Raw genomic sequence first — 13,361 nt, forward strand, 5'->3', positions numbered from 1 at the left:
AACTCAGCTTGAAGTGGAGTCTGTTGCCTTCCCATCACCAAGATGATGGTGTTCATCACCTTACCTTTCTATGAGGCAGCTGCTCACAGCTTCTGCTGAGGTGCACACTCAGTATGGGATGTGGAATAGAAGAGAGAAGGGTGCTGGGATAAAAGTCTGGGAACTGGGAATATTTTAGCTCATATTCTAGTGGAGAGAGAGGCATGGAAGGAAAATGCAACCAAACAATTCATTTGTGACTCACTGACACTGTATATTTTATTTGCCTTGTTCCTGGCCTGGACAAGTTTAATGATCCCTGTCTTCTGGTCTTCTTCCAGATACTTCCACTACTGTCTAAGCTTTCCCACGTGTCAAACAACCCAAATGTTTCTCCTCCACTGACTGTCTTCCAACTTGACTGGCCTACTCCTGTGATTAACAGGCAAGAGGTACATGAAAAGTGTGCATTTGCAGTAACAAATTCAGCAGCTCAATGAAAACTAAAAATTAATAAAAATATTTTAAACATTTAGGTAGTAGAAGACATTTACTTGGTGTCTACTAATTTTTTATTCTTTCCAAATGTAAAGAAATAGAAAATATTTGATGAATCACCAAAGTACGCTACAGAATCACTCATTTTTATGAGTGGAGAACAGAAAATTTGTTCATGCTTGCTCTTATCAGTGCCTGAAGAGATACAGGAACAGGCAAAGAAAGAAAGCAGAACATGGCTGTAGATGGCTGTGCTCATGTAATCCAAATCTTTAATAGCCAACTGATCCTAACATTAAATAAGCAATAATAATATATTATGTATCAAAAGATATATTTGAACTCTCTGGGCAAGTTTTGGCTTAAGTTTATGAGGCATGTGGTAGGAAATACCCAAAGGATTAACATTTTCTGAATTATTTTACCAACAAAAGGGAGGGCACAGGAACAACCTACACTATTCTGTACTTTGTTCTTGAAACAAGCAGAGTTAACTTCCTTTGAAGCACAAACTGTGAAATGCACAGTCTGTGCCAAGGCACCAGGCCTGGTCAGTACCCAAATCAGCTCGCAGTGCCACTTGGAGTCCTTTAATGTCAGTGGGCATGTAAGCTTAGTGCTTAAAGGGGTGACAGGAATGTATTTATACAGCCATGAGGAAAGCACAGTAAAGCTCTCTATGCCATTTCCCACCCTGTTCTTCAAACACAGTTAGGTAAATCCAACCCACATTTCCCTCTTACTATGTGTATAATCCTCTAAGAAGAAAAATAAAATTAAAAAAATCTGAATCTCAAATAATAATTTGCAGGGATGATTAACAGTTCTGCTGACTGGTAAAAATCTAGTTAGAGCAGCTAGAGTATGGGAGCTTTTTACTAGCAGGATAAAGTCTATTTCATTCTCTGTAACTGAGTGTCCTCAGCTGAACCTACCAGTCCTTTGCTGTGCAAGGATTATAACTCACGCTGCAGTTGGATCAGCCTCCATTTCTATTTTTAGTGCAGATCTTGCTCCTTATTTAGTCCTGATTGCATAGCCAGAACTGCATTCTCAGCAGCTCAGTGAAAAGCCTGCCTGTTCCATTTTATAACTATTCAAGACAAAAAGATGGGAAGCCTTTAGCTTTCCAAACAGTCTTATTATAGGAGCTTGCAACATGATACAGTCCAAAAACCCAAGGGCCACATGAATCCCCACTGAAATGCTATTGACTTTTCCTGGAGCAAGAATTTGGCTGGTTGTAAGTTAACCAGAATATTTTTTTTAAAGAAACAAGCCCACTCACTCCCTGTCCCCCCAAAAAGCCCTAACAACCAACTTCTTCAACTAAATACTTAAAATATATTTAGAGAAACAGTAGTAAACATCTGGATCTAATTCTCCAGAAAACACTTTATCCTCCTTCGATTCATAGTTTATAATTCCAATTCATGGAGGCAACAACTAGCCAAAAAAGAAATAAACAAGGAAAAATGAAAAATGTTGGTTTTAAAGAATCTCTTAGAAGGGATGACCACACAGAAGTAATTTTCTGCCATTCAATTAAAACCATAAGAACATTTTTGGGTTTGAACAAAGTTTTCCCACTACAGCAAGGAGTTGCTGTAATCCTGTCAAAATCAGCTACAATGCTTCACCTGCACTTCCAGGATTTGTTTCTGGAGTATCTCCTTTAGTCGTAGATACTCAGCAAGCAATAGTGCACATAAGTGCACCATCCACATAAGTGCAGTACTAATCGCCAATATTAAGATGATCAAGGCCATTGTGAGGGTACAGACACATAAAATTTTAAAAACCTACACTGCTAATACACATAAAATACATTTTTATTTACATATACTGAAATGCATTGTTGGTAACGGGTCTTATTTCCATATGGAAAGAGACTTTGCATCTTATACTATACATGGAAATAACACATCCCTCCAGATAGATCTTTTATTCCTAACCCAAGATAAGAGAGTCATATCCTCACATGCACAGATCTCTTCTTAAATGTAATCTTAAACCTGTGCTCTCCCAACCTGCCATAAATCTCTATGAAATTGTTATGCTGGTCAGGCAGTGATCACTGCATTCAGCCATCTTTATTGTAGATGTAAAGGTATCCAGCACTCTGCTTGCAGCCAGGAGATTGATTGCAGGCAGATATGTCCCTCCACAGCCTCTGTATTCAGGCTGTTGACTGGTCCTTTTATGCCACACTAAGAACACAAATGCAGATTTAAAAGAAAATTAACTGGAGGAGCGAAGAATTAAAACCAGTGAAGGGAAGGATGGATTAATATATTCTCATTGTAAATTCAGTAATTTAATTAGCCCTCCATCAAACACTGGACAAATTACAAAGCCAACACAAAACAGAAGGGCAATAAAAATTATGTATTCAGCAGGTCTGAATTTGCATATTTCATGATCCCCGAATATCCTATTAATTCTGTGAAATGGAGGGTATTCCAAAAACATGAAATCAAGTCCTGTATCTTGATTTAAATGACACAGGCTTGGGAGAGAAAATTTGAATGCTTGAAGAACTACTCAAGATTACTATCTCAAAAGGCAGGAGGTTAGAAACTGAAAGGACTGGAAGTCATTAACTGAAAACAAAAGACCCAAGTACTTGAAAGCCTGTTTATGCTAGTTGCTATCAGGCACATTGTATTTAATGGAGACTACTGAAATTTGGGTACTTGGGATATAGAGTATCTTAGCTGTGCTTCTCATTGTGCCACATAAAATTGAAAGGCTAACACATTTAGAAAAATACTGACACCAAGGTGTCAGTGCTTAAATGAGGGCAGTGGAATAATGATGTGTGTGCTTATGAACTAGGAACAAAAATTTAAGGATGTAATTCTGACCCAAAGGTATTTAAGAACAGAGCTTTAACCTCAGAGACCGGTGAAGGTCACTCAGATTTTTTTCAAGGTTACAGTGAAAGAGACTGAAGTACATAAGAAATCCTACAGAAAATGCCTAAAAATATAGCAGAGCCAGAAACCTCACTAACTTCCTTTGAGCCTTATTCAAGGCTCATTTTGAGCCGATGTGTGGCAGAGGAGGCCAAGAGGCTGATGCTGAGCTGGAAGGGGCCAAAACAGCGTAGAAATCTCTCATAAAAGTATCTCTATGAGAATTTGCCTCGTTCCAGGAAGATTTGGTGTAATCTTCCACTGGGAAACTATGTCTCTAAAAATAAAGCTTACAGAAAACACCTTAAGGAATCATCACAAGATTTTCTCTAGCAACACCCTGGCATGGAGTTATGAAACACAACAGTGTAGTGCAAGAAGTATCAATTTTCCCACAGCTACGTTCTGGCCATAATTTTTAATAATAAAAGTGACTGGTGAAACCATTTGGAAGAAATACTGATCTAAGTACATATAGCTCTGTTTGTAATTCAACACTATAAAGAGTACATTAACAAATTACGAGTATTTTGTGTCTGATATAATAACTATTTCTGTATTTTTAGTTAGGAGTGACCAGCTCTGTGTTTTGAGTTACGAAACATGCATGACATTAGGCCAAAATTATTCAAGTGCCATTTTAAGTCAAAATGAAGTTGGTCACTTTGAAGTCAGCTTTGATGGGCAGTTTTGTTGCTGGGGTTTTTTTGGTTTTTTTTTTTTTCAAATGAGGGCATGAGTCTGTTCCCTCAGCACCACTTAATCACTGGCAACTTTCATGAAGAGCAAACAAAGGGCCTCTTTTATTTATCCATTATGTTCCTAAGAGGTGAGAACAGCTTGATGCAAATGAAAATCATTAAAGCATTTTGCACTACCATTAACTGCCTGAATATCTGTCTATGCAAATGCAGCACATAAGCCAGTGAAACTGCAGCCTCATGACCTTCTGCATTGAAAATCTATGCCTTATGACTCTCTTAACTCAACAGTTAAAATACTCTCCAGGATGTGCTTTTGTAAAAGTGCTTGGTTTAGATAGGCGTGAAAACGGAGTGCCAGCCATTACCCAGAAATATATTCAGTTTCAGATACCCCTTCACCCTACACTGGGCAAGGGGTAACATCAGAGATATCTGATTTGCAATAGTGCTACAGTATGATTAATAAGCTAAAATGGGATGGCCCAGATCTGATCCTGCATGCAAGTACACCCAAAACTTCACTCAAATGAATAGTTCCATTTAAGACACAATGAACATTTAATAATGCAAAACTGTAAGCGGTTTGTAGGATTAGAAGCCTAATTACATACAAAACCTACTGACCTAATTCTTTAGAACTTTGTCCTTTGTGTAGCCATTTATGCCCACGTGAATGGTGTACAGAACACTCCTATTCTCACTAAGTACCATGCCACCTGACCAACATGTGAATGTATGGAGCTAGATTTTAGTCCTCCAACAGCAGCACCCAGCCACAGAAATGCACCATAACATCTGCATTCTTAATAGCTTTAACCAGAGACGTATTTATGGTAGCTCAGACAGCAATTACAGAAGGCCCCTTATTGTCATTCAGTCTGTCTCTCTCCTGAAATTTAGGTCACTCATCAGGTTCAAATTTATGTTGGCTGCCTAAGAGCTGTCAGAGAACTAAGTCTTGGTTAAGGATATCTCCCCCTCATCTGGGACATGTACCCTTCTTACATACTATGATGTAGCAGCAGAGTGGTTAGGACACTGCATTATTCAATATCAGTTGAAGAGGCAAGAGTAGATCGCATTCTAGGCCTTCTGTTGCTTGAAGGACACCAAACCTGTCTTCTAGGAGAGTTACCCTATCAGCAGATCAGTGCCTGTGAAGCATCTCTGAACTCCAGCTTGGGTTTTTGTCAATCAGAGCTGAGGAATGGAAGACTTAGAGGTCAAAAAGAACCAGGAAGCTTTATTCTCTGAGGCATGCCTGTATTTTTTATGCCCCTGTACTCAATGCTGGTGAGGCCACACCTCAAGTACTGTGTCCAGTTCTGGGCCCCTCAGTTTAGGAAGGATATCGAGGTCCTGGAGCAGGTCCAAAAGAGGGCAACCAGGCTGGTGAAGAGACTCAAGCACAGACCCTATGAGGAGAGGCTGAGGGAGCTGGGGCTGTTCAGCCTAAAGAAGAGGCAGCTCAGGGGAGACCTCATCACTCTCTACAACTACCTGAAAGGAGGGTGTAGCCAGGTGGGGGTTGGTCTCTTTTGCCAGACGACTTTCAACAAGACAAGAGGGCATGGTCTTAAGTTGTGCCAGGGGAAATTTAGGTTAGATATTAGAAAGAACTTCTTTACGGAGAGGGTGATCAGGCATTGGAATGGGCTCCCACTGAAGTAGTGGATTCTCCGTCCCTGGAGCTATTTAAAAAGAGACTGGATGTGGCACTCAGTGCCATGGTCTAGCAACCGCAACGGTGGTTCAAGGGTTGGACTCGATGATCTCTGAGGTCCCTTCCAACCCAGCCAATTCTATGATTCTATGATTCTATGATTTTTCCTTAATTATATAGATTGCATACATAGTACTAAGCACAGGGTCTAAGGACTATTAAGCAAGTGCCCTTATTACTCATTTATTTGGATGTTATGGGAATTAATTAATGGATTTGACGCACTTGGAAAGAAAGATCAGTGGAACAAGGTAACTCCAAAAGTCTCATTCTGAATTTGGCAACCTCTTACATAGAACAAGCTTGATCTGAGATACTGATGCTCTGCCTATTCTGTTAAGTAAAACAACACCAAGGTTTAAGCTTGAACACCTGGCTGCTCATCCCCCACGCTGTTAAGTTGCTGCATGCTGTGTCAGTTTAGACCCAGAACAAGTGGTACCATCTCAAACAGTGCTCCCACACTGCTCACAGGACAGCGTTTGGAGGCAGCAGTCTGTATCTCTAGATTTTTTTACAAAGAAGGCAATGAAAGAAATTATGAATTCTATTGTCAGTACAGCTCATGCCAAATCATTTGGAATTTTAAAACCTTTTCAGATAGCATTGTTATAATTTTATACATGATTAAATTAAGCTTATAAAATTTTGGTTTCATTAGGACACAGAAATTAATTATGCTAACAATGAAATACCTATAGAAATACTGTGCCTCTAACATGCTTATTCATCTCCTCTTCTGTCAGAACATAAGAAATGAAGGATATGTTTCCAGGTAGCGCACTTCATCCCTTTTGGCAACTATTTTCGTATTTTCTCTTTATCTGAGTGAAATTTACTTCTAAACAACTATATAATTTAAAAAATGCTAATACTTTTAACATGGGATAAAAAAATAAAGCTACTCTGGATAAGCCTGTAAACATGGGTGCTGTTGATTCCTTTTGTTTAAAATAAGCACTTTCTGAGGTACTCCAGGCAAAAAGCAATTCTGTGCCCCTAAAGAAAAGAAGAAATTAGAGAAGTGACTAATAAACTCATGTGAAGAAATAGACAGAAACTCAGGCTACTGGTAGTGAAATCTTTATCACAAAACAGGTTATAAAGTTTCTGCTGGAGCAATGTGCTCTTTAAACAAGTACTTTTTTTCTTCAACAACAGCTAAAAAAAACTTGCAGTGATTTTAAAAGATTATTTATTACAGTACAAAAACACAGTCTGTTTTTTAATGTGTACTTAAAGATTAACCCAGAATAGCCATCATAACTACCAACTTTAGGCAATGATGAAGAAAACCAAACGGGCTTCAGGAAAGGTATTGTCTAATGAAATACATACCCACTTTTCTTAGAGCACAAAAGTCTTGGCACTGAGACTTCATGTTTCAAGTGCACAGTCCTAGAGACTTATTTCAGAATGACACAGTTCTGCAGGCAAGCCCACAACTACATATGATCTACTGACTCTTTTGTTTCCTTTTAAAGATAAAGAATGTGTGTGTTTAAGGCTGTGTGTGAGAATGTGATCACTTCTTGGGAAGCTCTCTTTCCTCTCTGAAAAACCTGAGACTTTTTCAAAGTTGTTTTTACAGCATAATCATCTCCTACTTTCCCCTGCATATTAGTATTTTCACTCACCAATAATTTGCTTTGAAAAAAGTGTGGTCCTAATGCAAGTACATCATTTAATTATTAGAGAAAAAAAATAGGACAAAAATCTAAGTCCTGTCTTCAGAAAAACAGCTATGTAAAATAGCATCTCCACAAAGTATCTTATAAAATAGCATAGGAAAAGGAAAGTGGAGGTGCACTGGGTGGGGAAACTGGAATATGTTATAGTACTTAATGCTTTGCAGATTTCGGGGGCAGTGTTGTTTAATCTTATTATCCAAGTTCCTGCTTTTGGACAAAAACAAGTATCACTGATTTTTCTAACTAAAGCAGCTGCAAGATTACTCAAGACAGCAGGAAACAAACACCATATTATAATAAAAACCATTCTCAATCACTTAACTGCCCAGCTTCCAGAGAGAACCTTCCTGATTTCTGTACTTGACACGGAGCCCACAAGGAACACATAGATTTTTCCTCCCAAGAATCTGGCAACAGAATCACAGTGTTCTTCCTCTAGATCCTTCCTAAAATTCTATTAACAGATGAGCAGATCTACTCTATAAATTTGTTTTCTTCCCAAGTTTGTATCTTCAACTTTACCCACCTCATGCTTTGAGATATAAGATAGATAGATGAGATAGACAAACTGCTAAGAAGATAAATTTTATTGCAAGACTCCAAAATTGTTGAGGTAGATGTGTGTGCTGATGGGGCCTGTATTTTCAGTGTCATCCTTTAGTAGATACTACTAGAATTGTAATAATAATAAAATTTTTTAAAAGGTAATGTATATCTAGGAAGATCATAAATTAACTCCAGTGATGTCTTCTTGAGATTACCTGTACACCAGTTTGAACAGCCTTTTTTCCATGTACCATATGCCTATCAATATTTTGTTTGTGCACTGCATGGAGACTCTCAAAAAAGTGAACTCGCACACATACAATGCTACTACTAATTAGTATAAATACCAATACTTTAATCTTAAGTCTAGGTGTGCTTTGATTTTGTAACGAGTAAGAAGGAAAACTGTGTTTAACTGATGGTTGTCACCAAAATAAAATGTTACTAATTTTCAGCTAAATATCATATACCTAGTAATTACTTTCATGGCGTTCTGTGGCTTCCTGCATTTTATGAAGACACACTTGAATGTATCACGGAATCACAGTATCATCCAGGTTGGAAAGGACCTCTGAGATCATCAAATCCAACCCTTGATCCACTACCATTGTGGTTACCAGACCATGGCACTGAGTGCCACACTAGTCTCTTCTTAAAATCCACCAGGGATGGAGAATCTACCACCTCCATGGGCAGCCCATTCCAGTGTCTGATCACTCTCTCTGTAAAGAATTCCTCCCTAACATCCAACCTAAACTTCCCCTGGCAGAGCTTAATCCACGCCCTCTTGTCTTACTGATGGCTGCCTGGGAGAAGAGCCCAACCCCCCCCGGCTACCCCCTCCTTTCAGGGAGTTGTAGAGAGTGATGAGGTCTCCCCTGAGCCTCCTCTTCTCCAGGCTGAACAACCCCAGGTCCCTCAGCCCTTCCTCACAGGACTTGTGCTGGATCCCTTCGCAGCCTCCTTGCTCTTCTCTGGACCTGCTCCAGCACCTCAATCTCCTTCCTGAACTGAGGGGCCCAGAACTGGACCCAGTACTCAAGGTGTGGCCTCACCAGGGCTGAGTACAGGGGCAGAATCCCTTCCCTGGACCCGTTGGTCACACTGCTCCTGTGTGGGTAGGCACACCATTCTTTTTTTACACTCTTCTGTTTATGTATTCCTATTAAGATTGGCACTGGATGAAGCAAACCCTTAAAAAAAGTTGAAAAGTCCCTTCAATGCAAGTACTAAGCAAAAAAACCCAAAACAAAACACTAACAAAAACTGCTCAGTAAGTGAACATTTCTGAATCCTAGTTTCAGTAGTCATAAGACTAATTTCCAAAACTAATTTCTTAAACACACAGATAAGAGCACTAACTTTCAAATGCTGAACTACACCAAACTAAATTTCAAGCCAAGCAAGCCTGGAAATGTCAGCCTGAAAGGACAACAGAATACTATGCAAAAATTGGCTTACAATGAAAAAAACCAAAAAAACCCAAGAACACTTTTCCCCAAAAGCCTGAACAAAACACACAGTGCCGAAGGAAGTCTTTAGATATTACATAACACAATTTTAGGAGAGTATGTGGTACTCTCATGAAACTTCAAAAAAATAATTTGGAATGTGTTGCACAGATTATAGTACTGAACAAGAAGTACAAGGACACAAGGACTGTGTAAAGATTCTGAAGCTTAAGGAAAACAGTGAGTATTGTAAGGCTCACAATAAAACAGAAAACTGACAGCAAATAAAAGAATTCTGTAATGAAGGACAAGTAGCAACCTATCTATATGTGTGGTGCCACAGAAACTGTCTTGAAGCCTTCTTTTATTTGACATCATCCATTAACCCCTGAGAGACCACAATGTACACAACTTTGAGGACACTGAGATACCTTGAAGTAACTTAGTGTGACTAAAATGCAGTCAGAAAAGAGAAAAATGAAACCGAGTACAAACAAAAAGCAAGCCACTGCTATGCAAAAGACTGAGAGATGTATTTGGGAACAGATTCTGGAATATATTCAATAGGATGGAAATACTCCAAAGGCATAACATTTGTAAAGGATATCCAAACAACAAGCAAGCAGAAACTAGGAATAGATTTGTAACAGAGTACCCACAAAGAGACTAATTTAGATTTCACTTGCATACTTGGAAGCACTGTATCCTGGAGCAGGAAGGTAACAGCTTCTCTATATACAGATGTAGAGCAGACTGTAGAATATTTTATTTGTGGACCAGCAACAAAGTGCTTCTAGCCTCTTGGTGGACCAGACATTAATACCCTCAAGTAATTAATTCTGCCCTACACATGGAGGTCATATGGATGCCTGAAACAAAGTGAAAAAACGTATCTAGACATAAACCACAAATTCTTCATCCATTCTCTTTACAACCACACCTGGAATTCACCAATGAGCTCTAGCATATTAGGAGAAAGATCTCTGCAAATTGTATGGAATTCACATAAAAATAAAAGAAATTATTTGGGAGCTAGAAAGACTGAGAAGGAAACATTACAAACCTGAACAATTGTTACCTTACTTGCTCAAGGTAAGCAAGTAAGAAGTTCAAAATGCCTTTTTTTTAACATACAGTTTGTTCTAAAAAAGGAACAAACCTCAACATGGAAAACTATATATAGATACTTAATTTGGATCAGAAGGATTTAAGCAGTAGAGGAAACGATACTGAGTTCTAAACTACAGGTAACTGTCCTAATGAAAAAAACCAAAAAACAGCAGACGTCTGAAACTGCAGCATAATGTATACATTCAAGTATTGCAGAGAATGATACTGACAGAGATTGACAAAGCACTTAATGGAGCTCTGCTATTTCTTAATTTAATTTTAAAACATTTTAAGTTTACTCTTCTAGTGACACTCCTGTCTCTTTTTGGATAACAGATGACTGTTTGTGATCTGTATGTTGGACTGAGGCTTCTTTCACTTTGAAGCATGAATGAGGAATGCCTCCTGTAAGTCAGACTACATGGCAGAAAAAAATACAGTATCTAAAATTAAATGGATTTTGACACTTACTATCCAGCTCCATTTCTGTCATTCATTCATTCATTTATTCATTCATTCACAGAACGACATCTCACATTTTTAAAGACACAAAAATGCAAATAATAACCATATACTTATATATGTGGTTACATAAGTTCTAGACGACTGACAGGGCTTCAGAAGTTTTAATATTTGAAAATTTTGCATAATAAAACCTTTTAATTACTTACTATTTGAACCATTTGGGCTGATTTTCTTCACACTAGACATATTTCTCAATGGAGAGTTTCAACTAAACGCTTCAACCTTTAGAACTACCATGTGAAAAAATTATCTTTCACTTGCCTGTTTGAAAACAATTCCTACAACCATTTACCCAAGTGGCATCATAGAGAGCAAGGTAGGGGGTATGTACACACATAGATATGCACACGTATAAATTAAATAGACATTTAAAGTCACTACATTCCACCGAGTCACATATGATTTCTCCAGGGAATATGAAAGGATCCATCACATGCAGCCTCAACTGGCTGTTTTTTTGTAAAAAAATAAAAAAAATCATAACTTATTTTTACAAAAAAACTATCCAAATGCTCAACCATTTTTCCCTTTATACTCTAGTATTTGCCAGTAGCTCTCACTGTTGAGCACACCATTCCCCACAAACAAAAGTATTAGTATTCAATTTGATATGCCACTACACAATTTCTCTTTTAAGTTCATACCCACTTTCATAGTCAATTGATCCAAGCACTAGACAGCAGACTTTTTTAATTACAGGGATTCAGAAATGTCACTCATAAAAACAGCTCTAGCACTATTCCTCAATTATCTAAGGCTTAATCAGTTCATTTTAATAAAATTTCATCTATGAAATTCTCATTGTCATGCATCCAATCACTAAACTTAGAACTACACTGTTAACTGTTCCTCAATCATACTAAACTCAATTCCTTATGCACTCTTTTTGCTCTTTACAATAGGTCATTCTCCAAGCATGGGAGGGAACCTCAACCCCTTCTTAAAATGGAGATATTTGTCAGCACAGAAGAAATCAGGAATCTCATGTTTTAAATTAAAATCAAGTGTTTAATGACCTTTTGCTTATATTACATATATGCTGTTTCTCAATTAAATAGACTTTCTCAATTTAAAAAAAGAAAACCACCCGTGGTATAGTTCCACATTGCTGTGTGTGTAATTATGTATTTTTACATTTCAGTTTTTATAATTTTCTTTAATACTTATGGATTTTCCTGTGTGCAGGGTCATTGGTAGGTCTTCCTGATATGAGGCATCAGCAAGACCTAAAAATGTCAGAAGGAAAACTGTTACTTTCAAAACAAACAAAAAACTAAGTAACTTTCAATAAAAACTACCATTGAAATATAAGCTGCTAAATGAAAATACAACCTGGGAAACAAAAATGGTCACAGATAGCTTTGCATTTTCATATAAACATTATGTATGTGAATTTGCATACATAACTCATTTACAGATATGAACATGTACATAAGGCTACAACACACGTTGTAACAGGCTTGGATTTTGTGCTATATTCAGGGTTTTCTGAACTAGAAAGCTATACAATACCTGTGGTATACAATGTGTTTTACACAAGAATGATGAAAACTCATTTATCCTTATAGCTAAAATGTCAGCATCACTTAGTGGCACTCACTGTTGAAATGTCTGATGAACTACAAGCAAATCTTCTAGAATTCTGATAAGATGCAGTCATCTGTGATAACCAGCAAACATCATATAACCCTTTTTATAACCTCATCAACTTCCATATTAAAACTTGTTAAAATGCTCACTGCTCTGTTACTTTCACTGAGAGAAGAAATTAATGCCTTCACTGGTTAGAAACCTTCTTTCATGGCCAGTTAATTTTCCATTTTAATAATTCTACACCAAAACTGCTTTTTGTTTAAATATTTTTTATTTTTGCTTACTCCAAAGTTAAGGATATACTTAGAAAGTTCACATGAGTATTTTCTCATCTTTCACTTTTCCAGATGAAGCCAATTATTTTTATCTTCTTGATAAAAAGGCTTCTTACATCTTTCAGAACCCCCTTCTTACCTCTTCTAGTTTAATTTAATTTCTCTTGGCAACACAAAAAATAGTCCAAATAAGATATGACCAAGATCTTGTAAAATGACATTGATACATCGCATCCTTTAATAGAAGTAACTCAGTTCATGAAGCTTAGGATCTTGACTCTTTTAAACCCCATCATGGGGATAGATCCATACTACTATGACTCTCATATCTTTTCTTCTGACCTTCCT

The 13,361-nt window shown here is 37.6% G+C and overlaps 1 protein-coding gene across 3 annotated transcripts in view; it reads right to left on the minus strand.

Annotated features, from left to right (window-relative positions):
• The window catches only part of LOC115598027 (CASP-like protein 4A2), a 33,069-nt gene that overhangs the window by 12,189 nt on the left and 7,519 nt on the right, over positions 1–13,361 (minus strand). For 2 of the 3 annotated variants that reach the window (XR_003987332.1, XM_030447041.1), the window contains exon 2: positions 12,140–12,371. The exons of the other annotated variant lie outside the window; for it this stretch is intronic. Coding sequence is in view for 1 of the 2 variants with exons in the window: in XM_030447041.1 (XP_030302901.1) it covers positions 12,362–12,371 (10 nt within the window). In the remaining variant the exon portion in view is untranslated. Of the gene's footprint in view, positions 1–12,139; positions 12,372–13,361 lie in introns of those variants that run through there. 3 annotated transcript variants of the gene reach the window in all.

The sequence above is a fragment of the Calypte anna genome, chromosome 3, assembly GCF_003957555.1.
Source record: "Calypte anna isolate BGI_N300 chromosome 3, bCalAnn1_v1.p, whole genome shotgun sequence".
Classification (NCBI taxonomy): domain Eukaryota; kingdom Metazoa; phylum Chordata; class Aves; order Apodiformes; family Trochilidae; genus Calypte; species Calypte anna.